Source organism: Vulpes lagopus, chromosome 19 (genome assembly GCF_018345385.1).
Source record: "Vulpes lagopus strain Blue_001 chromosome 19, ASM1834538v1, whole genome shotgun sequence".
Lineage (NCBI taxonomy): Eukaryota > Metazoa > Chordata > Mammalia > Carnivora > Canidae > Vulpes > Vulpes lagopus.
The window spans coordinates 18,660,618-18,687,724 of record NC_054842.1 but is presented as its reverse complement, the minus strand read 5'-3'; the positions used below and the strand labels follow the sequence as shown (position 1 = coordinate 18,687,724).

The following is a 27,107-nucleotide window of genomic DNA, read 5'->3' as shown; positions in this document are numbered from 1 at the left end:
AGTTAAGAAAACTGGTCTCCTTCTTTGCATATAATGCTTAGCTTATTTGAGTGGTTCAAAGGCCTTTAGAAAAAATATTTTCTTTTAGGAATAAGAGGTCACAAAGTCTCATAAGAATTATAAAAATGCACTTTCCTAACTTCTCTGCAAAAGTATGTAATACTACTATTCTCTGTGAAATTCCCTATGCAATAATAGGAATTAGTAGAGATGCAGCCATACAAAATGATCTGGGGTCACATAAAACCAAGAAGTTATATAAAAACCTTTGAATCTCTTAAACCTAAGACTTTAAAGAATAGCTACATGATTAGAAGTTTGGATATGGGGTCCACTAATTTTCCCAAGAAAACAAAAAGTACACCCTGATAGTTCAAAACTATGGACTGTTAACAGTAATACAAAGGTGGTCCAAACAAAACAAACAAATAATAAAAATCCCATTTTTAAGTAGTAGTTCATTTAATGAATACTCCTAATCAGAGTGCTTTAAGATGCAATAAACATTACAACAAAGCTCACAATGCAAAACAGCAAATTATGAAACAAAAAACAAGTTAAATGAAAAGATCTTCAATTAAATTTCAAAGTGTTAAGAAGCAACAATGTTAAAATAGTAATTCCACCAACTGCATGTGAGATACAATGATTGTTAATATACAGAAGACAGACTTGTTGATTCTAAGCATTTAAGTTGAGCTCCACAACTGAGAATGATCTTATTTCCCTGGTGATGGCAGACCTATCAGAATCAACTGATCAACACATTTCTCACTAATGACATGGAAATTAATTCCAAATAAATCCCTTTTAAAAAGCTAGAAGAGGCTATTAAGCTCTATATATTCTGTAAAAACAAAACTGAACTATCACTTATTGTGTTTATGTGTTTTTGGTGCTATGCTAAACATTTTATGTATGTTATTTAGAATAATTCTCACAATCACCCTGAAATGTAGGTATTAGATTTATCCCTATTCTTTATATGAAAATACAAAAGCTCAGAAATGTTAACCTGCCTGAAGCTACAGAATAATTGTTGGGAGTAAAGATTCAAACTTAACAAAACTTAATTGTTAAGCTATAATTGACTCCATCTTAGACTAACAGAGACCAAAAACCATAAGCTTGTACTAACGGATGGAAATGTTGAGCAAAAAGAGAATATTTCTACAGCTGAGATGATTACATATATGATTAACACAATTTGGACCACAATGATTTTCTAACATTAGAAAGGAACCACCTCACATCTCTGATGAAGTTTCTCTTCAGAAATTAGACAGCTAGGTTAAAACCAAATAAAGAGGTTTCCCATCTCATACTGTTAGTGGAGCAGCACTGAGAGAGGTAGAAGACACCATGGGCTGAGGTGGAAATACAGTAAAACAAGTGTCTGGATCTGTTCAGTCTACACCTTAGAGAAGGCCCTTATAGGAAGAGATGCTGCTTGTGCCTTGCTCCCTTCCCTTCCAACTTTTCAGGACCAATCCTAAAAGAATATATGATATGGCCAAAGTGCCTGTGCCAAAAAGTTTCATCAGCAGCACTGTATTTTCACAAAAAGACAAAATCACAGGCTTAATGCACCAGATCCAATAACACTTTATGAATGAGAACAGTAGTTATTTAGCAAAATCCGTATTTCTCAACATATTTTTGCTAAGACAATTCTTACAGCCAGATGTTAAACAAACCTGGCTCCTGCCCACTAAATGCTGGTAATATCTTCCAGTCATCAGGACAACCAAAACTGCCCTCCTCCTATGGTGTCTGGTGAAAACCACCGCACTCAGCAAGCCAGATGAGTCACATATATACCCATGTGGATCCCAGTCTTTCTCAACCTTCTTCTCAGAATTTTCACAAAGACGATAGCCTCAGAGGCAAGGAGGCCCAAAAGTGCCCAGGATTTTAATATACAACTGAACATTTTGGGATGGATCTGAGATTCCTACTTCATCTTAAAGCCAATTCAGTTTCTTTCTAATGATAAGAGTTCAGGTGCAGTTCCACTGGTTCCTTCTGCAACTTAGCCAGTGATAGAACATTTACTTGACAGGTCCTGAGGTGTGAAGTCCAAAGACAATCGGAAACTTGAAGTATAAATTAGTCTCATCAAAACATGGTAATCTTTTCTGAAACTGTTGCTCCATTTGTGTCAAAAACTTCTGCAAGTTTCAATCTGGCTTATTACCTGGCACTGGTGTAACCAACCTTTCGGTCTGCCTGAGATGGGTTTTCTAGAATGTGGAATTTTGAGTGTTAAAACCAGGACAGCAAAAACAAAACAAAAAAAAAACACCATAAAAATAAATACATTAAAAACAAAACAAAACAGGACAGCCCGAGGGAAACTGGGATGGTTGGTCATCCATCACACCCGGCACTCAAATATTTGTTGAATGAAAGACAAATATGACTCCACAAAATGTGTAACACTTCAAAACTGAGAAATCAGTACAGTTTCCAGTTGTCATTTACTACATTTTTCTGTCATTTAATTCAAAAATCTGTATTTCCTTGAACAAAATGGGCAATGTTTACAATGTTGCCTCCTATATTTTTAAGTTCTCTATGTTCAGATGTCTGTAACTACAAGCAGATGACACCATAATTTCTATCTCCAGCCTGACCTCTCCTTTTGAGTTATAGACTCAAATATCCAACTGCCTACTGGCTATCTCTATTGAAAGTTTAGCAGTATGTCACTTATAATTATCCAAAGGTAAGTAGTGATTTCTCCCATCATCTGCTATACTCCCAAGGTTTCTCAATTTGAACTAATGGTATTTGCATCCACTTATATGCTCAAACCAAAACCTAGAAGAATCCCTCATTTCTTCCTTTCCCTTATACTCTACATTGAGTTGATTAGTAAGTCCTGCAGGCTCTGTTTAAAAAGAAAATTCTAGATGCCTCTACTTTTTCCTCATCTCCACTGCTATCAGTTGTTAATTCAACATATGCTTACTGAGTGCCTCAATGTATTCTAGGAGCTAGCAACAGAGGGGACAAAAGGCTTTTTAGACAAAAGGCTCTGTCCACATGGAACTTACACAAACCATTACCATTTCTCCTTTAGGCTGAGAAAAGCTTTCTAACTGATCTTCCTGCTTCATCCCTTGCTCTCATCCCAGAATATCCAGAACACTTCTCTTTACAACCGGTAATCTTTTAAATATTCTTCCCTGCCTAAAACCTTCCTATGGTTTCCCATCTCACTTAGAATGAAATCCAAGTCTTTATCAGAATCCTCAAAACCCCATGTCCTGGATCCTGCCTGCCTCTGTAGCTACTTTCTGTGTCAAAGCTAATTCTGCCAGAAGTCTGTTGCACACCTGAATCCTTCTGTCTGAAGTACTCTTACCTGAGGGTTTCAGGTACCTGAGGGTTTCAGGTACCTGAAATGCTTCTTTTCATTTAGGTCCCAGCTCAAATGTTTTCTCCTGAGAGGCCTTCTCATACCACTCATTCTTTTAGAGCTGTCCCCTCTACAGGTGCTTTTTTAGTATATTACCATGCCTTATTTTCTTCTTTGCATTCATCTTTGCTTTCATGTCTACATGTCTACTGTTTGTCTAACCTATTAGAATCCAGGCTCCATGTGAAATGGGATCTATTTCTCTAGTTCACTACTATACCCTCCAAGGGCTTGAACACAATCTGGGGAGGCAGGAAGGAAAGTACTTTTTATGGCAACTCAGCATATCTCTTTGATCACTTCTACAGCCTCGACAATTCTGACTGCTACAGACTACTGTGTATCCACAACCTGGTTCAACTTCTTTCAGTATTCCATAAACTAGAAATGGTTAAGCATATATTACATAAAGAAATTGAAAATATTGATAACTACTTTCATTGTGTCATAAAATTAAACCATGCCACAAGATTCCAGGAGATGAAACTACCAAACTTATTTTGACTTAAAAACAAAAAAACCACTGATATTCTCCTCTTGTGTCACAGAATAAATTCCTTACATGCAGCAACTGAACTCAGCTTTTCTGCATTTACTCTTTTCATTTCTTACTGGAGACAGGCAGTTAGACCTTATCAATATTCATGGGTACTCACAAATTAAGTTTTTGCGGAAAGTCTAAAGTGACCCACAATTTGGTCTTTGGGTTTTATGTTTGACCTCCCTGTTCTAAAGGATTAAAATTTGTAAGAATTTTCCCTGTGGGGGGGAAAAATATATATATTAATATTTATATATGATATATATATAATATATATTTTTATTGTGATTTTAAAATACATTTACTGTGACTTTTAAATGTCCAATAGGCGAAGAATTAACTAGTTCCACAGATTTCCAAAATGACCCATTAATTTAAAAATATTATCTTATTTAGGTAATTATCCAACAACATTATAATAAACTCTTTACAAATGAACTGGGGAGAAGAAATCCTTCAACATACTTACCTCTTCAAAGCCCATTTCAAATAAACATTCAACGGCTCCTCTGACAGGTAGGAGTCTAGTAGAAAAAGCTGTGTTTCCAATCCGGATAGATCTGTATTTTTCATCATTAGGATTTCTGGTTTAAATAAAAAAGTTTGATTATATATAACAATTTATACTTTCCACAGTGTTTTTGCACTCCTTTTTACATTTTATATTGGCTATACTGCTACAAGATAGTATAGTTCCCTACTTTAAAGAAAAAGGAAGCACAGTCTGGAAAAATAGCCTGATTTTGTGATTCTTACCTCAATATACATTTACCACCACCTACCATTTCACAGCTGATAATATTAATGTTTCCATAAGGGAAATCCATGCGACATTTTAATTCTGTGCTGTTAAAGCCACATACTTTATGAGTTTTTAGGTTGCTAAGAAAAAAATCCAGGTAAGCTCTAGACATGGGTGCATAAGGCCTTGCCTATTTTGTTCTGATGGATCTCAATCATTAAGAATGGTGCCTGATGCATATATGATAGTTAATAAATACTTGTGAAATGGATGAATAAAAGAAACTAAGAAGCTATATAAAAATAGGTCTTTGAGTTCCTCAAAGACTTTACCTCTGACAAATACAAATTTAGATATATCTTATAGTCATTTGATTTTCTTTCTTCCCTAGATGATTGTTTTTACTCTAAATTCTGCTACAGCTCAAAGTATATTTTTGTCACAATTTTTTTTTTTACCACGATTAAGATTTTAAATAGCATACATGGGATGAGACCAGCATATGAAAAGCTTTGAGATTTTTAATAACCTTTTAAAAATATTTTATTTATTTATTCATGAGAGACACACACACAGGGAGAGAGGCAGACACAGGCAGAGGGAGAGGCAGGCTCCATGCAGGAAGCCCAACACTGGACTCGATCCCAGGACTCCAGGATCACACCCTGAGCCAAAGGCAGATGCTCAACTGCTGAGCCACCCAGGCATCCCAAGATTTTTAATAACCTCAATAAATCAGAAAGGCTGTTTTTAAAAAAAAATCAGAAAAAAAAATACAAGATTAAGATAATCACAGTTTGGGGCTCCTGGGTGGCTCAGTCAGTTAAACATCTGCCTTTGGCTCAGGTCATGATCCTGGGCTCCTGGGATTAAGCCCTGAGTTGGGTTTCTGCTCAGTGGGGAATCTGCTTCTTCCTCTCCCTATGCTCCTCCTCTCTGTTCATGCGCGTGCTCTCTCTCTCTCTCTCTCTCTCAAATAAATAAACAAAATCTTATAAAAAAAAAAAAGATAATCACAGTATTATACTCAAAAAACCTCAGAACATAATATAGGATGAGTAGATTTCACATCCGATATAAATTCTCTTCCAATGGTAGTGGACTCCATCAGCACTATTTTAAGAAGGATTCTGAGGTTGTGTCAGGGGTCCGTAGGAAGGAGTGCTGAGGCCATCTGCTTGGGGTATGGAATGGGGATGGTGGACAAGTGCTGGCAACTGCTAGCAACTCATTAACCATTTTTGTCCTAATTTAATTGTGGAAATTTCAACATATTTCACATTTGTTTTTTATCATGCAACTCTCTATTGCCAAACTGTAATAAATACATTAATCTTCTTTAAATTTTTCTTTAATTTCAAAAATTATACAAGTTTGTTACAGAACATTCATAGACAAAGCTCTAATAGAGTATTATTCAAAATGTCCACAGACCAGTGACCATCTATAAACTTCCTAGTCATTCATGAGAAGTGCAAAAATTGAGAGTACTCAGCAATTTTTATAGCAATTTGATTTGCCATGAAATTTTTATTGTATTTTACAAAGTTGTAGCTCCACAAAAGATTGGAATTAAAAACAAACATTATTCTTTACCCAGGTCATTTGAGTATCATAGGTGGTTGAAAAACACAAAGAAAAATATATGCTCTACTCTTTTTTTCTGTTTTATCTTTTTTTTTAAAAGATTTTATTTATTTGTTTGTTTGTTTATTTATTTATTTATTTATTTATTTATTTATTTATTTATTTATTTATTTATTTATTTATTTATTTATTTATTTATTTATTTATTTATGAGAGAGAGAGAGAGAGAGAGAGAGAGAGACAGTCAGAGACACAGGCAGAGGGAGAAGCAGGCTCCATGCAGGGAGTCTGATGTGGGACTCGATCCTGGAACCCTGGGATCATGCCCTGGGCCGAAGGCAGGCACTAAACCGCTGAGCCACCCAGGGATCCCCTTTTTCTGTGTTTTAAATGAGAATTACTCAACTTTGGTATTTGAAGTCTTTGTTGTAGGGGCATTTGAAGTCTTTGTTGTAGGGGCCTGCCCTGGGCACAGCAAGAGATTTAGCATCCCTGATTTTATGCCACACTGTATCCTAAGTGCCTCCCTTTCTTACCACTTAAACAAAAAAATATTGAGATCCCTGGGTGGCTCAGTGGTTTAGTGCCTGCCTTCGGCCCAGGGCGTGACCCTGGAGTCCCGGGATCAAATCCCACATCAGGCTTCCTGCATGGAGCCTGCTTCTCCCTCTGTCTGTGTCTCTGCCTCTCTGTGTCTCTCATGAATAAAATCTTAAAAAAAAAAAATTAAACCATACAACACTCTTACATTTATCAAGGCCAGTTACACATAAATGAAGCATCTTTTCATGATATTCAATACATTTCACCGGGTCATAAATATCAGTACCACCAAGATGATATAACCTACTGGTACAAAACTGCTTGATTTTTTTTTTTTAACTTATTTTTTCCCCAATAGCTTCCAGATTTTTACATGATCAAAGTCTTTCTCTGGCTTTAATTTCCTAGTTTTTCCTATTTCACCACTCTTTAAGAATTCTTATAAAAACTACACTAGGTGATCTGATACAGCTTATTATTTTGATACATGTTTCAAAGTAACTTGATATAGCTTTTCTGCTCTAGTTAGCAATTTTCTATGTTTTAACATCTATGGGCCTCACATAATATTTATGTTTTTTTCACTAAAAACATAACACAAACAAAAACAAACCAAAAAAAACAAGAGTAATGTCCAGTTACCCAAATCCTAGCTTCCTCTTTTTTTTAAGTATGTTGAGCATACCAGCCATAATCTTGAACATATAATAATGCCAAAGTTCATCCTGGAGCCCTCAAAGGCTTAGAGAACTTGGCCATTAGAGCTCAAATCTATCACATCCCATTTCCTGACCTTGGAAAACTACCAAACCAACACTTTCTAAATCTTTAACTTCATAGTGTCATCCCAGTGTATCCACCATCCTTGAACTCATTACTACTATTCTCCTTATCTTACAGTGTCTAAAGTGCCCATAAGGATCACCTTTATTTTTGTTCCTCTTCTTCCACTAAATTTTCTCTGCAGACTTTTCTCAAGTATTTTTTGCTATAATTCTTCAATGTGTTTTTTCTATCTCTGTTGACCATTAATTATTTCTGCAACTTATAATATTTATCTTGCTGCTAGCAATAATTTTGCACCTTCACTTGAGGGTTTTTTGTTTTATTTGGTTGTTTGTTGGATGATGCTGAATGAATGGGATCTTGAAAGGGCAGCAAAATGGCCTGCATCTCACTCACCATCACTTTGAACATATTTTGGTGTATCCCTAGTTGTCTTACCCCCCTAGTTGTCTTTGTTTTACAACTGAATGGTAGAAAAAAAGTCATGCTTTTCACCTTGAAAGTCATAATCTACCATATACTTAAGATCTTAAGACATGTTGGGGCACCTGGGTGGCTCAGTCAGTTGAGGGTGTGGCTCTTGGTTTGGTTTCTGCTTAGGTCATGATCTCAGGATTGTGAGATCAAGCCCCACATTGGTCTCCACACTCAACACAGGGGTCTGATTGAAATTCTTTTCCTGTTTCTCTCCCTTCTGAATCCACACCCCTCTCCCTGCTCTAAAATAAATGAAAAAATAAAATCTTAAAAAAGATTTTTTTAAATAAATCATTTTTAAAGTAAATCTTTTAAAAAGATTTTATTTATTTATTTTAAAAAGAGAGAGAGAGAGAGCGCACAAGCCAGGGGAAGTGGGAAAGGGAGAAGCAGACTCCCTGTTGAGCAGCGATGTGATGCGGGGTTGGATCCCAGCCCCTGGGGGATCATGACCTGGGCCAAAGGCAAGACACTTAACCGACTGAGCCACCCAGGTACCCAAAAAAGATCTTAAGACATGTCAACAAGTAGGTGTCCCACTGAGGTCACAGACTCAGAAAAAAGAAAAATGTAAATGTTTCTATTTCAGAACTTCAGAAATGATGAGAGTACATCTAACTATTTACTAGCCCTCTTTCTCTTTAGAATACATAATCCTAGAAAGAGTTTATATAAATGGAAATTCAGTATATGAGCAAGATCCTATAGTCTTGTATTTTTATTACTAATCACAAAAGTTGGTTTGTAGGACATTTAAAAAATTATTTCTAGTCCTTCTGAAAACCTATTATTCTGAGAAACATGTAAATTTTTCAAAAACATCTTTAGAACCATCTGGGAACCATCTCTGGCTCTAACTCTACCATTCTATGTAGCTGACAAAAAGGGAAACATACACATAATCTAGCTTGTTCAACATGAAAAACTGAATAATGGTAATAATAGATAACATATGTGCCTTCATTTCTCTTTTGCAACAATCCTATAACACAGGCATTTTGCTTTCCTCTCAAAAATGAAAAAAAAAAAAAAAAAGAAACTGAAACTCAGAGACTTTACATAAAATTGCCTATAACCACAATCTTAGGAAATGGATTTAAACCCACTGGTCTGATCACAAGCTTACTCTCCATCATACAATATGCCAACTAACTCACCAATCTCAGTGACTACCCTCTCTCAATTTCTCCAGTTGTCAACTGTTACCTAGATTAGAAATCTGAAGTTATTTGTGTTGTCTCCTTTCACTGCTGGTTCTATTCCTTGCATTCAGTCATCAAGAACTGCCAATCCCTGCCTCCAATTGTTCTCTCTCCATTCTAACCCCATTTATGCTTGTGATTACTGTAATAGCTTTAGAAATGAGACCCATGCCTTGTGTCTTTTTATATCATTATTCTACAAGAAACTCATGTTTCTCTTGGATTCTAGAAAGTATAATCATTTTCTCTTGCCTCTTATGTCAAATATATGTTCTCTGCTATTCCATCAATCCAGCCCATCTTATGAAATCTCCATTCTCAAAATTCTTCCACACTACGTTCCCCTGCTATCTCCAAACATAAACATGCTTTAACAATATTTTGCATTTGTTCTCTAGATTTTATGCTGTGGCTATTTTCCATACTTGTATCTTTCTCCTAAACATATTTATTTTCTTGGAAGAAACCATTCTTGTCCCTTCCCAATCATATGCAGTGTAGTTTGTAACCAATAACTGTGTGCAGTTTGCAAGGAAATTAGTGGGAAATCAAACTTATTTTTTAAAGAATGAATGGAGCAAATTATCTAAGGAACACATGTGGAATGCTAGCCCAACTATTATAAACTTTGAAAAGCAGATATTACTGAAGACAGCTCATTTTTACCCAGAAGTCAGTGAACTGAAAAAAAAAAAAAACTAAAAAGTTCAAACCCATAGCATATTGTGCATACAAGTTGCTTATATTTTATTCTATAATTTCATTTGCTTTTTGATTCTTAATTGGGAAATAGGTAAACATTACCTGAAGCAGAAAACTGAACTGTAAACAAAAGTATTATCTTCACTTGAGTGCGGGGACAAGTATTGCTGTTAAAAAAATAAAAACAAAAACTACTAATAAAATTATCATTTCAGCACTCATTTCATAAAATACCATGTCAAATAAAAACAAAAACTACTAATAAAATTATCATTTCAGCACTCATTTCATAAAATACCATGTCAAACTCTGAGGCAGGAACAAGACCTATCAAGACATCCCTGACATAGTCCCTTATCTCTAACACTGATGGACTTCCCCAAACAGGAAAAGGAACAGAAACATTGGTTTTCTCTACTTTTAAAGAAACCACATCAGGAGCTTTTCTGTTAAGAGGTTAATATGTCACTGGACTTAGAAATAGAAGAGTCTTTCTGAAGCCTAAAGGAGTTTTCATTCTAATATGAGAATAGGGACTAATACTATTATAAACATACCACTGAGATATTATAGGTTTGTGTCTAGACAACTGTAATAAAGAGAAAATTGCAGTAAAGCAAGTCAAAATAATTTTTTAAATTTCCCACTGCATATAAAAGTTATGTTTATACTGTACTGTAGTCTTTTAAGTATTTATTAGCATTATGTTTAAAAAAGTTGTACATACTTTAATTAAACAGTACCTTAATGCTTGAAAATGCTAAGTACTATCTGAACTTTCAGTGAGTTGTAATCTTTTTTTCTGGGGGAAGGTTTGCCTCGATTTTGATGGTTACTAAAGGTTGGAGTGGCTGTGGCAATTTCTTAAAAAAAAGACAGTAAGTTTGCCACATCAATTGATTCTTCCTTTTATGAACAATTTATCTGTAGCATGCAATGCTGCTTGACAGACATCTTTCAAAATTAGAATCAAATGGGCAGCCCGGGTGGCTCAGCGGTTTAGTGCCGCCTTCAGCCCAGGGCGTGATCCTGGAGACCTGGGATCGAGTCCCGCGTCAGGCTCCCTGCATGGAGCCTGCTTCTCCCTCTGCCTGTGTCTCTGCCTCTCTCTCTCTGTCATGAATAAATAAATAAAATCTTTAAAAAAAATTAGAATAAAGTCTCTCAACCCTGCCACTGTTTTATCAACAAAGTTTGTTATATTCTAAATTCTTTGTCGTCATTTCAACAATCTTCACAGCATCTTCACCAGGAATAGATTCCATCTCAAGAAACCACTTCCTTTGCTAATCCATAAAAAGTAATGTTCCTCATCCATGAACGTTTTATCATGAGATTGCAGCAATTTAGCTATATATTCAGGCTCCACTTCTAATTCTAGTTCTCTTGCTATTTCCACATCCGCAGTTACTTCCTTCACTGGTTTTGAATCCTTCAAAGTCATCCAGGAGGGTTGGAAACAATTTCTTCCAAACTCCTATTATTGTTATTTTGACCTCCTTCCATGAACACAAATGTTAATGGCATCTAGAATCCTTTCCAAGAGGTTTTCAACTTTGCCCGGATTGATCAGAGGAATCATTATCTATGGCAGCTATAGCTTTATAAAATATAATTGTTAAAATAAAAGACTTGTAAGTCCAAATGACTCCTTGACCCATGGGCTGCAGTTATGGATGCTGTATAAACAGGCATGAAAACAACAGTATGTCATAGTATATTTCCATCAGAGCTCTTAGGTGACCTGATACATTGTCAATGAGCAATTAATATTTTGAAAGCTATCTTTTTCTGAGTAGATCTCAACAGTGACATAAAAATAATCAGTAAATTGCATGGCAAACGGATGTGCTGCCATCCAGGCTTTGTTTTTTCCATTTATAAAGTGTACACCAAATAGATTTAGCATAATTCTTAAGGGCCCTAGGAATTTCAACATGGTTAATAAGCACTGGCTTCAACTTAAAGCCACCACCTAACATAAGAATCAGCCTGTCCTTTGAAGCCAGACATTGACTTTTCCTCTCTAGCTATGAAATCCTAGATGGCACCTTCTTGCAATAGAAGGCTATTTGGTGCACACTGAAAATCTATTGCAGTGTAGCCACAGTCACAAATTACCCTAGCTAGGTCTTCTAGATAACTTGTAGCTCCTCATCAGCACTTACTGTTTCACCTTGCTCTTTTGTGTTGTGGAGACAGCTTCTGTCCTTAAACTTCATGAATCAACTTCTGCTAGCCCGCAACTCTTTTCTTCAACTTCATCACCTTTCTCAGCCTTTACAGGACTGAAGAGCCTGAGCTTTGCTCAGGATTAGGCTTTGGGTTTTCAGGGGAATGTTGTGGCTGTGATCTTCTATCTAGACCACGAAACCTTTTTATATTAGTAGCGTTAAGGCTGCTTCACTTTCTCACCATTTGTGTGTTCACTGCAGTAGCACTTTTAATTTTCTTCATGAACTTCTCTTGCATTTGCAACTTGGCTGCTTGGCACAATAGGCCTAGCTTTTGGGCTAGCATGGATTTTGACATGCCTTCCTCACTAGGCTGAATCATTTCTAGCTTTGCATTTAAAGAAAGAGACAAGCACCCCTTCCTTTCACTTCACTTAGGCTACTGCAGGGTTATTGATTGGCCTAATTTCAATTATTATTGCGTTGCAGGAAACAGGGAAGCCTAAGGAAAAGACTGACAGGAAAGGACCAATGGGTGGAGCGGTCAGAACACACACAGCATTTATAGATTAAGTTTGCCATCTTATGTGGGTGCAATTGGTGCACCCTAAAACAATATTAACATCAAAGATAACTGGTCACAGGATAAATAAGATGTGGTATATGTATATACAACAGAATATTACTCAGCCATAAAAAAAGAATTAGCTCTTGCCACCTGCAACAACATGGATGGACCTAGATAGTATTATGACAAGTCAGTCAGTCAAACACAGAAAGACAAATACTGTATTTTTTCACTTATATATGGATAAAAACCCAAAACAAACAAAAAACAGAATCAAACAAATAGAGTACAAATGATGTTTGTGGGGGTACGGAAGGGAGTGTGGGATGGGCAAAATTGGTGAAGGAGAGTAGGAGACATAGGCTTCCAGTTATGGAATAAATAAGTCATGGGGGTGGGGGTGGGCACCTGGCTGGCTCAGTCAGTTGAGCATATGATTCTTGATCTTAGGGTCATGAGTTCAAGCCCCACACTGGGCACAGAGCTCACTTAAAAAAAGTCATGGAGATAAAAGGTATATAGGGAATACAGTTAATGGTATTATAACAGAACTGTATGTGAGAGATAATTATACTCCTGAGTAGAGCATAATGTACACTTGTGGGATCACTACATTATACTACTGAAACTAATGTGACAGTGTGTGTCTAACTATATTTCAACTAAAAGAAGAGCTCACAGATCACAACAAATACAATAATGAAAAAGTTTGAATATTACAAGAATTACCAAAATGTGACACAGAGATATAAAGTGAGCTACTGGAAAAAATGGCACTGACAGACTGGCTCAACACCACAAACCTTCAATCTATGAAAAACACAGTCCTTGCAAAGCACAATGAAGTGAAGAGCAATAAAACAAGGCATACCTGTACTTATATTAACAAGGGTAGCTTTTCATACCATCTCGAATTATGAGTTCCACACTCATTCCCTTTTTAGATTAAAAACTTTTCAAGATCAAAAAAAAAAAAAAAAAACAAAACCACTTTTCAAGATCAGAAACATAAGCCATAGTTAAGACCGCAACATGAACTGACAGCATGCGAAGTTTCTTCTATGAGTGTGATAAATATTCATAATAGTGATTATGATGCCAGGTCATTATTTGCATGCAAAGGTTTTCCTTCCTCAAAACACCTTGATCTTAGCATTTTGGGTTTCACTAAATTAAAAGCAGAAGTGAATCTTATTACAAGGCCACTTCCCTTTTCTGAATAATAGGGTTTAAATAGTTTGGTGGCTTTCCAGGTTGAAGGTCCCAGCTCATAAGATCTGGAGGACTCAGCTTAGGAGTTCATTTATGCAGAGTCCATTGGCAATCCTGTACTTTGTTGTTGTTGTTGTTGTTTTTAATCCTGTACTTTGAAGAGCTGTTAGACTCAAGGGGAGAGGTGAGTTGAGATGGTGTCACAGAGGAGAAAGGCAGTCTCTACATATGTCACAATTGTGTAACTGTGTACACTGCATATGCTGTACAACCCTTATAGCATTTGGTAAATAATAAAGGTTCATTTTTCCTTCAACTTACTTTTTAAATCCTTAATGTTATCTCTGTGAACAATATATTGCCATGAACAATGAAGTGCTATGAGTTAAAACACTAGTAACCAGGGTCACTAAAATTGGGTCACATTAAATCTATAACCTTGCAACCAAGTGTTTCCTTTTAGATTTCATGCCAATATACCTGCCACTTAGGAGAACAAGTGTACCCCAGGGGTAAGGTGGGAGAGAGAACCTAGATAGTAACCATGGGGACCTGATGAATGAGGTGACCCCACTCAAGTACCTGGCACCTGGAGGTCCTTTAACTTTGGCTCCATTTCCCTCCCCCACACAAGCCACTACATGATTTGATCTAAGAACTGAAGTGGATAATGCTTCAAAATGAATAACCAAACCTGTCTCCCAATTCCCCAAATCCGTAAGGGTCCCTTGAGGACCTACAAGTGTACTTCTGCTCGCAGGAGAATGAAACAAATTACTCTCCGCCAAGGTACTCTTCACTAAATTCTTACCTAAAAGGTCACGGTGAAAAGTAGAATACAGGTATTAATATGAAAATTGTAACTTTAATATGGTCAATAATATTTCAGTCAGTAACAGTGGGCACGAAAAGACCATAAAAAGAAAAGGAAAGGAAAGACAAGACCCCCCCACTTGACTAGTACGCTTCACTACCAAGGTCTTCACAAAACGCTGGAGCGGGGGCGGATTCCGCCGGGGACGAACTTCGCACAACCCTGCGGCGACTTAACGCACCGCGTTCGGTGAAAGCCACGCAGCGGGGATGAACTGTGACCGCTTCTGTGCCGACAGGAAGACGGTTAAGCAGCGCGACGGGAGGCCAGCGTTCAGGGCACGCCTTCTCACCTGCCTCCGCCCCGCGCCATGCTCGCGACCTCCAGTTCACCCCCAGAGCACCCCGACACCGGGTGCCGAGTCACGAGTGCAGAGAAACTTGCTCCTCTCAGGAGCGAGGGCCCGGCCGCGCCGCCAGGCCCCTGGCAGGTAGGCTCCGACGCTGCGCCGCGCTCGGGCCCAGGCCCCCGGCCCCTCCGGGCCTCGCCACCCTTGAGGGGCCCGAGCCCGGCGACCCCAAACCCAGGCCGACCAGGCGCCCCTCGCCGCCCGCCCTGGCGCCCCGGTGCGACTCCTCAGCTCCGCACCTGAGGATGTTGTCCGCATAGGTGAGCAACAGCTTGGAGGCCTCCAGAAAGGTCTCCGGGGTGTTCTGGCACAGCTCGGCCACCGCCGGGGACGCGGAGCCCGACGAGCTGCCCAGCGCCGCCGCCGCCATGCTTGAGCGCCCGCGGCCGTCGCCGCCCCTCGCGCGCCGCGTGCCGCACTGAGCAGGCGCCACAGCGCGCGGCCGACTCCGCGGCGGGCCGGGAGGGGCGGGGCCTGGGCGGGGGAGGGCGGGGCCTGGGCGGGGGAGGGCGGGGATTTGGACCTGGAGGGACTGGGGCGGCGTCGCCAGGGCCTCGGGGCTCCTCTCGGAAACAAGGGGCGGAGTGCTTGGTTGTAGGGCCGGGGGCTTTGGCTCCTTGGGAGGGGGGATGCTGCCCTGTGCTGGCCCGCGTGCCCGAAACCCGGAGCCTAACGCGCGCCAGCTTGGGCTTCGATTCATCCAGCTACGAAGGTGGGGGGACCCCCTGGTACAACCACCCCTCCCCCCCAGGACCCCTCCTCGCAGACTGCCAGGCATTCAGAGATAACGTGTAGTTGGAAGACCCCAGAAGCTAGGAGCAACAAAATGTTCAAAACCGAATGGCGGGATCCCTGGGTGGCGCAGCGGTTTGGCGCCTGCCTTTGGCCCAGGGCGCGATCCTGAAGACCCGGGATCGAATCCCACGTCGGGCTCCCGGCGCATGGAGCCTGCTTCTCCCTCTGCCTGTGTCTCTGCCTCTCTCTCTCTCTCTCTCTGTGTGTGTGTGTGACTATCATAAATTAAAAAAAAAAAAACAAAAAACCGAATGGGCGTCTGTAGACCCTGCTGGGTTTCTGGTACATAGACGATGTACGATGAAGAATCTTTCTCATAGGGGATCCCTGGGTGGCTCAGCGGTTTAGCGCCTGCTTTCGGCCCAGGGTGTGATCCTGGAGACCTGGGATTGAGTCCCAAATTGGGGTCCTTGCACGGAGGCTGCTTCTCCCTTTGCCTGTGTCTCTCATGAATAAAAAAATCTTTTTCATAAGTACCCGTTCAAATAGTATGAGGTCTCTATAGAGAAGAAGTTTTCAAACCGCAGGTTGCAACATAGTAGGTTGTGGACTCCATTTATCATGTAGTGACCAGCATAAAACATACCATAAGGACAAAATAGAATAAAATGTGAGGGGGAGTAGTAAAAATACGCATCTTGCATAGTAAGGGGGTAGGTATTATTTTATGACTTTGTATCACAGGTAGATCATGTGATTGTTTTTTTATTACTTTTAGAAGATGAATCCTAACTTCTTTAATCCATTTTCTGCCTCTCAATGTTAAAAGTATACTTTACCAGGATGCCTGAGTGCCTCAGTGGTTGAGCGTGTCCCCTGCCTCAGGGCGTGATTCTAGGGTCCTGGGATCAAGTCCCACATCCTGCTCCCAGGAGTGAGCCTGCTTCTCCCTCTGCCTATTTCTCTGCCTCTCTCTGTGTCTCTTATGAATAAATAAATAAAATCTTTTTAAAAAAAGGTAATTTACCAATGGCTGCCTTCTTTGCAGACATATCTTTCCAAACCTCAACAAATATTTTTCTTGACCTTATGTTTTTAAGGTAAATTATTTGCGTAAGTAGCTTATTTAAATGTTCTTGATGATTTATCTTGTTTGTTTTTAAATTTGAAGTTTTCTTCCAGTATCTCAGAGGAAGCGCTTGAACTATGCCATGCACTTCAATTACCATTCATCTGCTAGATACATGGGAAAGGTTTTTTTTTTTTTTTTTTTTTTTTTTATGATAGTCACAGAGAGAGAGAGAGAGAGGCAGAGACATAGGCAGAGGGAGAAGCAGGCTCCATGCACCGGGAGCCTGACGTGGGATTCAATCCCGGGTCTCCAGGATGGCACCCTGGGCCAAAGGCAGGTGCCAAGCCGCTGCGACACCCAGGGATCCCAGGAATCCCAGGAAAGGTTTTTAATATGTAGGTTTGGGGACCAACTTCTAAGACTAGTGTTTAACTGATAGCTGTTACTAGCTGCTATCACTAAAATTTTCAGTGACTTAACAGAAATCTTTCTTGCTCACATAATAGTTTTAAAAGCAGGTGTCCTTAGTCATTGGACAACTTTCCCCCATTCAGGCTCCCAGGCTCCTTCCATCCTGTAAAATAGAGGTCAATAAACATTTTTTTGTAAAGGGCCAGATTGTAAACGTTTAAGACTTTGTGGCCATAGGGTCTCTGTTTCTTTTTTAAAAGACTTTATTTATTTATTAATGAAAGACACAGAGAGAGAAAGGCAGAAATGTAGGCAGAGGGAGAAGCAGGCTCCAGGCAGGGGGCCTGATGTGGGACTCAATCCCGGGACTCCAGGATTATGCCCTGGGCCGAAGGCAGGTGCTCAACGGCTGAGCCACCCAGGCACCCAGGGTCTCCATTTCAAACTCTTAATTCTGCCTCTGCATCTGTAGTTCTGTAGACAGTACTCCAATATGAATGGACATGGCTACATTCCCATGAAACTCTTGTTTACAAAAACAGGCAACCCACTGGATTTGGCCTGTAGTTTAACTCCTGCCATTGAGACACAAAGGCTTCTGCATTTAGTTGGTGGTTGGGCAGAAAGAAGGCATACCTATTCAACCACATGGGCCCAAAATGGCATACAGCATTTTCTCTACCATATAATTGAAGAAAATGAAGCCCCATTTAGATAAAAGAGGGAAGGCTGGGAAATGTAGTCTCTAGCTAAACACATACTATCCACAATTTCAAAGGATGGAAAGGTGTGGGGAGGAGGGCTATAGCTATAGAATTATAGCTAGATGTCTCTAATCACCAACTATATTCACCTTAATTTGAGTCTCTTTTTTCACATTTATCCTTAGAGTAGCTTAAGGTTATTATATACTATATAGTATTTTGATTTTTTAAAAGAAACAAGACACTTTTTTTTTTTCAAATAGATTTTTAGGAGGAAACCCAGTATGTATAAAACACCAAAGTGGAGAGATGCTCTAGAATTGAAGCAGGAGAGCATGGGGAGTGGGAGGGACAGAATGCCATTAGCTTAGCCTGTCTCCTGACAGAGATAATGACTAGAAGGCATCTTTGTGGGGAACATGCAAACACAGTGTCAAAACCAATGCCATAGAGTTAATACTGTGATAATGCACAGTCTAAAAAAAAAAAAAAGAAATAATCATTTCAAGGGTAATTCAGTAAGTTATTGCTTATTTTAAATCACCTGAAGTTTAAATCATCCCAAATTCCTGTTTACCGAAACTCCTGTTGAAGTTCTTGAGTACAATCTCTCTTGGATACCACCATTTATGTGTTGTTAAGAGAATTTATTATAAGGGACTTTGACTTGTTCTTTTCCCTGTCTGCTTCTTCCACTAAGTTGAAAATATTTTGATTTTCCAGTTCCTTTAGAAAAATTGGAGATAGTAAGCTACTCTTAACCTCTTTATACGTACAATTGCTTCAACTAAAGGGTTTTCTTCTATTAAATCAGCATTGAAGCTTCTCCATTCTTTTACTTGATTTTTTTTTTTCCTACAAAATAATGATTTTTTTTTTCAGGATTCCAGTTTTATTAAGCACACCAAGGTTAGAGTTGACACATGGTGGCACTATTCTTAAATGGAACAGAAAAAAGAAATAACCTGTTAAATTTCCCCAGGATCAGTTTTGACATAAAAAAATAAAACATTGACCTCAGTGAAGACTGTAACATGGAGAGAGGTTGTAACTTTTCACGAACTGGTATGGTAATTCACTACTGTGTGATTGCTTAAGTGATTAACCAACAATTATTTATTGAGCACCTGTTGTGTACAAAGCAGTCTGATGGTGGACATAAAAGATTTATAATCTACTAGGAAAGACAAAATTGATGATCATACCTTACATACAAATAGCCCTTATGCTGATGAAACAGGTACTGTAAAAAGAAAATAAGTCATTTGGTAAAAACACACAAAACATTATGTATATATACTAACCCATAGAAGTGTATGTTTAGGGATCCCTGGGTGGCGCAGTGGTTTGGCGCCTGCCTTTGGCCCAGGGCGCGATCCTGGAGACCCGGATCGAATCCCACGTCGGGCTCCCGGTGCATGGAGCCTGCTTCTCCCTCTGCCTGTGTCTCTGCCTCTCTCTCTCTCTCTCTCTCTCTCTCTGTGACTATCATAAATAAATAAAAATTAAAAAAAAGAGAAGTGTATGTTTATTCATTCATTTCATAATTCAGTCATTCACCAAAGATTTGTGAGGGCTACTAAATGCCAGGCACTCTGCTAGGTACTGTGAAGCAGGAAATCTGATAAGCATGGGCCCTTCTTTCATGGAAGTCATAATGAGTTTACAGCAGTGGTTAGATCAGCATCACTAGCAAGAAATACGGTACTAAATCATTTTACAGCTATTGGAATATCATAGACATTTTTATTTAATTAATTAATTAATTAATTAATTCATGAGAGACACAGAGAGAGACACAGGCAGAGGGAGAAGCAGGCTTCCTACAGGGAGTCTGATGTGGGACCCAATGCTGGGACTCCAGGATCACGCCCTGAGCCAAAGGCAGATGCTCAACCCCTGAGCCACCCTGGTGTGCCTAAATGAAATCTTTAAAAAAAAAAAACAAAACTGTTTCATAGAGTTTGGGTTCAAAAAGTATATTTAAGTCTCTCACATTATAATTTCAACATAGTGTATTACAATGAAAAGGGACAGTAAGATTGGGTATTTCTCACCAAATTTTAGTTATTTTATTACCACATGTGTTTGTTTAATCTCTCTTATAGTTAATGAATGATAAGTCATACTAAGAAATAACTAAACAGGCCTTTGATCACAGAAGACTCAAGGCCCTATTTAGCTTTCCTAAACTATTTTAGGCAAAGTACACTTTCAAATTCATTTAAATCCAGTAGTAACCTGGAAAAGCTAAGCTTGACCAAAATTCTCTAGAGCTGGGAAAGAAGGCAGAGCACTCGGAAACAATCATTTCAAGAGACACTGTCCAGAAGGACACAATATGGCTGGGAGGATCAAATGCACATTACATCATCAATCTTTTATCTAAAAAAGAATAAAAAGGACACAAACCTGACACCTGGGATAGCATCTGAGCAAATACATACCTTACTACTTTCTTGTTTTTTAAAGGTCTACAATCTCTTTTCTTGTCTCCATCCTTGTTAGACATTGCGTCTGGCATTTTGAGCCCTGCCCCAGATCCAATAATTTTTGAAAAGTAAAAAACAGCTTATCATCATTACAAAAGTATTTATTGTAGAAAAGATAGTAAAGAAGACTAAGCAGAAATGGGAAAAGGAACTTCACAATCATTGCACATCCCTGCAGATCTCAATATAAACATTTTTAAAAGGTATATATACTATTCTGTAACCTGTTACCTCCTGATGTGCTTGCAACATCTCTCCATAGAACATTCACTTACAAAATTATTTTATTATTGTTTTTTTCCAAAATTATTTTAAATGGCTGCACAGCCTTTAGGTATACTACAAAATAAGCCGTTTCCTGGTGTTGGGCGCTTCGGTTAGTCCTACTTTACCATTATAAACAACTATGGGAGGAACCGGAGTAACTGTGAGGCTACGGTAATTCCCTTAATGCTTTCCAAAGCTTTCAGTAAAGATGACGGCGTCCCTTCTCCCAGCAGACGCAACGATTTGGACATCATAGTTACCCGCCCTCCCCCGCCCCCAAATCCTTTTCTGATGGGCAAAACCGGCCGTCTCCTCGCGTTCCGCGCACGTTCTCGGTCTCCCAGTCACTGAGGTCTCGCGCAGGGCGGCTCGTCCCCGGCGACCTGGACCCGCCCCCTCCCGCGGTCTGACCTCCACCAAGGTGACGCGGGGGCAGGGCCGCTGGCCACGCCCCGCTCAGACGCGGTGCGTGCGCGCGCGCGCATGCGCGGACGTGCCCGCGCAGACGGCGGCTGCGCGGCCGGCGCCGGGCCTCGCGTAGGTATCAGCCGCTTGCTGCTCTCTTCCTCCCGCCCCTCCGCCGCCGGATCGGGTGGGGGTTGCCTCGGGAAAGGGGAGTCTGATGACCTCCGGGCCTGGTTTCCTTTTCCCTCGGCGTCCTTCGGGGGTGTGCGCGCGCGTGGTGGTGCTTTAGAGGCGGTGGCCACAGCGTCTCCCTCCCACCCCGCGACCCCGGATTAAAAGCCAAAATGATCTCCACGTTTTGGTGATCAATAAAGCTCACACCCCTAACTCAAAGAATAGGCCCTGAAGGATTTTTTTGTCACACTGACGCCAGAAATACTCCTTAGAATAAGGCCTCAGTGGTGCTGAACGAGGATGCTCTCTGCAGTCCGTAAAAGGCCGGGAGTGCCTTTTTATTTTCCGTGGTGTAATTCTGTTGTGAATTGAATGAACCATCATTTCACCCTGGTCTCGGAATGTCTGAGGGTACTCAGCCTAAAAAGGGAACTCCAAACGGTTTGATAAGCATAAATTGTAGTGGTGTTAACGTTATTTTCCTTGTGTTCATTAACAGCTCACTCCCAGCGCCTGAGTGGAGGTTTCGGCTCTTGTATCCTAGGCCCTCAAGTGTTGTGAGCTGTTACAGGAATGTGTTTCTGCTCATCTGAGTCTCAACCATGTTGTCAGACTGCTTGCAAAATTTCTTAAAAATCACAAGCCCTCATCTGTGTTCAAGATTATGCCAGCCATTAATAGGAGGCAAAAGGCGGCTTTTCGGAACCGTGCCGAGGTCCAGATTTCGTAGGCGGGTTGTCATTACAGGCATCGGCTTAGTGACGCCTCTGGGTGTTGGAACTCAGCTGGTATGGGATCGTCTTATCCGAGGAGAGAGTGGCATTATGTCACTGGTCGGTGAGGAGTATAAGAGTATCCCTTGCAGTGTTGCTGCCTATGTGCCAAGAGGTTGTGATGAAGGTCAGTTCAATGAACAAAACTTTGTGTCCAAATCCGATATCAAGTCCATGTCTTCTCCCACCATTATGGCCATTGGAGCTGCAGAGTTAGCCCTGAAGGATTCCGGCTGGCTCCCTCAATCAGAAGCTGATCAAGCGGCTACTGGAGTTGCAATTGGCATGGGGATGGTTCCTCTTGAAATTGTTTCTGAAACTGCTTTGATGTTTCAGACAAAAGGTTACAGTAAAGTCAGCCCATTCTTTGTCCCTAAGATTTTGGTCAATATGGCAGCAGGCCAGGTCAGCATTCGATATAAACTCAAGGGCCCCAATCATGCAGTGTCTACAGCCTGTACCACAGGAGCTCACGCTGTGGGAGACTCTTTTAGATTTATAGCCCAAGGCGATGCTGATGTGATGGTGGCTGGAGGGACAGATTCTTGCATTAGTCCTCTATCTCTCGCTGGATTTTCCAGAGCCCGTGCTCTGAGCACAAACCCTGATCCTAAGTTGGCATGTCGACCGTTTCACCCAAAGAGAGATGGGTTTGTCATGGGAGAAGGTGCAGCTGTGCTGGTGCTGGAAGAATATGATCATGCTGTTCAACGAGGAGCGCGGATCTATGCAGAAGTTTTGGGCTATGGACTTTCAGGTGATGCTGGTCACATAACTGCACCTGACCCTGAAGGAGAAGGAGCCTTAAGGTAAAGCCTTTTTTTTTTTTTTTTTTTTTTTTTTTTAAGATTTATTTATCTATTTGAGAAGAAGAGAGAAAGAGAGACCATGGGGTGGAGGGGAGGGAGCAGAGGGAGAGAGAATCCCAAGCAGAATCCATGTTGATTCCAGGACCCCGAAGTCACCACCTGAGCTGAAACCAAGAGTGGGCTGTTCAACCAACTGCACCACTCAAGTGCCCCAAGACTTGTTTTATTTAAAATATTTCTCCAAATAAGACGTTTTATTAGACTTTCAAACTAGGGAGTCCAGTATTGTAGTATCTGCCCTTGGTGTACAGTATCTTTGATGTTTTTCCATTTTAGACTAAACAAAATGGCTTTGAATTCTTTGCTTTAACATGTTTGATATATTTGACATTCCTTTTTTTTAAAGATTATTTATTTTTTGAGATAGAAAGAGAGAAAGCACAAACAGAGGGAGAGGGAGAAGTAAGCTCTCCGCTGAGCAGAGAGCCCGACACGGGGATCAATCCCAGGATTCTGGGATCATGACCTGAACCAAAGGCAGAGGCTTAACTGACTTAGCCACCCAGGCACCACATTTGAATATTCTTAACAAAAATTGGATTTTAAAGCTGTGGAGAAGGCCATGTGTGTTTTTTTTCCAACTTTTCATACTTCCAGTTGTAACAGCTGTCTTGAGTGCTCCCTCCCACAGTTCTTCTCTTTGGCCCTTCATCAGACTCAGACAATATAATTAACCCTTTCTTCTAGTGGTGTCTGGGCCCTGCGCCATTTCAGCAGGGTTCTGCTGTTCTTAAATCAGTACTTTCTAACTTTTCACCACCCAGGAATACTAAAATGCAGATTCTGACTCTAGGCCTAGGATGCTGCTGGAGATCTGCCATTTGTAACAAGCTCCCATGATGCTGCTGCTGCTGGTCTGAGGACCACGATTGGAAAAGCAAGTTGATATTGCAGAAGAGATAGTTAAGTTAAAAAAAAAAAAAATCCCTGCTTATGTGTTAGCTAATAGGCTAGCCTGCTTAGATCATATTATGTTTTATTTTTCTTTAAGATATTATTTATTTATTCATGAGACACACAAAGAGATGCAGAGACGCAGGTAGAGGGAGAAGCAGGCTCCTGGCGGGAGCCCGATGCGGGACTTGAATCCGGAACCCCAGAATTATGCCCTGAGCCAAAGGCAGATGCTCAACCACTGAGCCACCCAGATGCCCTAGATTGTATTATGTTTTAACCAGTTAACTTGACCAGGGCAAACCTTTTCTGTAAAGGGACGAATAGTTTTTTTAGCTTTGTGGGCCATAGAGTTGCTGTCACAATTATTCAAATCTGTCTTGTAGTGTGAAAGCAGCCAGATATTATAAATAAATGAATGGGCATGCTCCAGTGAAACTACAGTTGATCCTTGAACAATGCAGCGGTTAGGAGCACTGACCCGTTGTGCAGTCAAAAATAACATACATAACTTTTGACTCCTCCAAAACTTAACTTCTAGTAGCCTACTGTTGACAAAATGCCTTATTGATAACATAATCAATGAACACATGTTCTGTATATTATATAGTGTATTCTTGCAATAAGGTAAGCTAGAGAAAAGAAATGTTACCAAGAAAATCATAAGGAGGAGAAAATACATTTACAGTACAGTACTATAAAAAATCCATGTGTAAGTGGACCCACATAGTTCAAACCCATATTATTCAAGGGTCAGCTGTATTTGTGAAAATAGTTATCTGGCCAGGGCCATAGTTTACTGACCCCTGAGTTATGCTTTTGAGTTTTAGTAAATAGTTGCTGGTGCTAGAAGGTTTGAACATAGTAGCCAGCTAGAGGGGGGAAATAGTTATGTTTAGGTGAGACTTTTCATCACACTTCAAATTATACCCTTAAGCTGCCTCTTTAGGAAATATATGCAACCCAGAGATCAGGAACTAAAAAAGAAGGTGTTGACATTCATGACATTTTCAAACATTCTTCCAGAGAAATATTTTATTTTTGGGTTTGTTTGTTTTGTTTGGCTTAGCGTACTTCATTTATTTAGAATTCTTAAAACCTAAATAGAATTTTGAAAGGTTATTTGAAGCACCAAAGTAATGGTGCAGACATTTTTAGATTATTGGGAAATATGCCAAGTTTTACATTTAAATGTGAGAGAAAAAAATTAAAACATAGTTATAAATTTTTTTCCACATTTGGAATCACTACATACACACACATATACACACACACTCCACTGATAAAAAAAAATTCCTAGAAGAAGAACTATTCTAGGCTTGCGTCAATATGGTTTTTCCCCCAGGGAACAGTATCAATTCAAAGAAGTGGAAATACATTTTATTAGAGATGATAAAACCCACAGGCCTGTATATTTATCTCACGGTGTTGAATCAGTCCGGAGTATTGAGGGTGACTCATTATTTCCATGCAGGTAGCATTCTAACTCATATGGTAATCCAAGTTTGGGTTCTGTTATTAGAGCAAAGGATTCTCTTCATCCAGGATATATGTTCCTTTCTTTCTCATAAGCTATATAGATAAAGACTCCTGTGTTAAAATTAGACTTAGTTCTGATAAATTTCTTCTCTTATTTTATTAGATGTATGGCTGCAGCTGTAAAAGACGCAGGTGTACAACCTGAAGAGATATCCTATGTCAACGCACATGCGACTTCCACCCCATTGGGAGATGCTGCTGAAAACAAAGCTATCAAACATCTTTTCAAAGACCATGCACCTGCCCTTGCAGTTTCGTCAACCAAGGGAGCCACAGGACATCTGTTGGGAGCTGCAGGGGCGGTTGAAGCAGCTTTTACTGCTCTGGCTTGTTATTATCAAAAACTACCACCTACTTTAAACCTGGATTGTACAGAACCAGAATTTGATCTCAATTATGTTCCACTAAAGGCACAGGAATGGAAAATTGAGAAAAGATGTATTGGACTCACCAATTCCTTTGGTTTTGGAGGTACTAATGCAACACTTTGTATTGCTGGCATGTAGGACAAATCATTTGTAATTAAACATTGATTTCTTAAAATGTTATAGACTATATTAAGCAGAGAAATAAAATGTTTATATGAATATATCAATATTTACCAACTATATATCAATCTATTATCAACACCCAGATACCCTTTATCCGTGTCAGGTTTTCTCAACCCTGCCACTATTGATATTTTGGGCAGGATAATTCTTTGTTGGGTTAAGGGAAACTGTCCTATATATCATAGGATGCTTGGTAGCATCTTCTTTACCCAGTAGATTCCAGAAGCACCCTCTTCTCTAGTTGTAACAACCAAAAATGTCTCTAGACATTCCCAGGTCTTTTCTAGGTGGCAAAATAGTCCCTATTTGAGAATCACTGATCTATATTTTCCTAATACTCTAGGTCAAACAACTCTTTGATATTTCACCTGCTCTTGTCCCTTCTACCAACATTTGGTGAGTAGCTGCTCGGTGCTAGGCAATGTTGTTGCAGGGTACAACTCCAGGTATACTATTCCCATACAACAGGAGGAGAAGGAATACAAGTATAACTGGGAGTTTGCATCATTGATCAACATTCTTTGGATAAAGCAGTCAGCCAGTAATGAGCTACTTACCCTTTTTATCTAGCTAGCTCTTTTTTCTTCATATTATTATACCGAGATATAATAAATGAGTGGAGTTTCCCTAAACTCCCAGGTTATGAGTTCTCTGAAAGAAGGAGGTAAAATTAGCTTGGTGTTTCTTACCTCATTTATGGTGGCAGCTAGTGATTAATGGAGATAAAATCCTTGGGAAGTGGAACAGAACTTGTTGGTGACTCAAGCTGCATCACTCCTGCCCACCCTTGTTGCAGCTCTGGTAGATAGTTTTTGCCTAATATCCTACCACAAGTGCTGGTGGTGCCTTTGATTTTCTACCTTGAGGCCTTTTCCAAAGATCTTTTGCGATCTCATTCATCCCCATCTGGCTGGAAGTATTGGGAAGGGGACAGGGACAAGTTCCTAGAGCAACAGTCAAAAACAGTGAAGGATGGGGTTAGTAGTTAAGTGTGTCAGCCTCCTCTCAGAGGGATATCTAAGGTTCTCCACAGGTCCTCA

General features: G+C 39.9%; 2 protein-coding genes across 6 annotated transcripts in view; one reads left to right on the top strand and one right to left on the bottom strand.

Moving 5' to 3' along the window:
* NGLY1 (N-glycanase 1) overlaps window positions 1-15,591 on the bottom strand; it is a 62,906-nt gene extending 47,315 nt beyond the window's left edge. For both annotated transcript variants that reach the window (XM_041734061.1, XM_041734062.1), the window contains exons 1-2: window positions 15,421-15,591; window positions 4,435-4,549 (exon numbers count right to left, since the gene is read on the bottom strand). In XM_041734061.1, the coding sequence (XP_041589995.1) occupies window positions 4,435-4,549; window positions 15,421-15,551 (246 nt within the window). In that variant the 5' untranslated portion in view covers window positions 15,552-15,591. The remainder of the gene's footprint in view (window positions 1-4,434; window positions 4,550-15,420) is intronic.
* On the top strand, window positions 14,939-26,111 carry OXSM (3-oxoacyl-ACP synthase, mitochondrial). 4 transcript variants are annotated; one of them, XM_041734056.1, is made up of 3 exons: window positions 14,939-15,262; window positions 21,941-23,023; window positions 25,620-26,111. In XM_041734056.1, exons 2-3 carry the CDS (start codon window positions 22,044-22,046, stop codon window positions 26,020-26,022), a joined length of 1,383 nt encoding a protein of 460 aa, XP_041589990.1. In that variant the 5' UTR covers window positions 14,939-15,262; window positions 21,941-22,043; the 3' UTR covers window positions 26,023-26,111. The 4 variants fall into 4 exon arrangements, with proteins under 4 accessions (XP_041589990.1, XP_041589992.1, XP_041589993.1 ...); XM_041734058.1 differs by lacking the exon at window positions 14,939-15,262 and adding an exon at window positions 21,289-21,399; XM_041734059.1 differs by lacking the exon at window positions 14,939-15,262 and adding an exon at window positions 21,387-21,403.
* The last annotated feature ends 996 nt before the right edge of the window (window positions 26,112-27,107 follow it).

Bases quoted from the DNA above. Each gene is read 5' to 3' on its own strand.
- OXSM (XM_041734056.1), top strand. From the start codon at position 22,044: ATGTTGTCAGACTGCTTGCAAAATTTCTTAAAAATCACAAGCCCTCAT. The intron at 23,024-25,619 runs GTAAAGCCTTTT...TTATTTTATTAG, and splicing joins GAAGGAGAAGGAGCCTTAAG to ATGTATGGCTGCAGCTGTAA.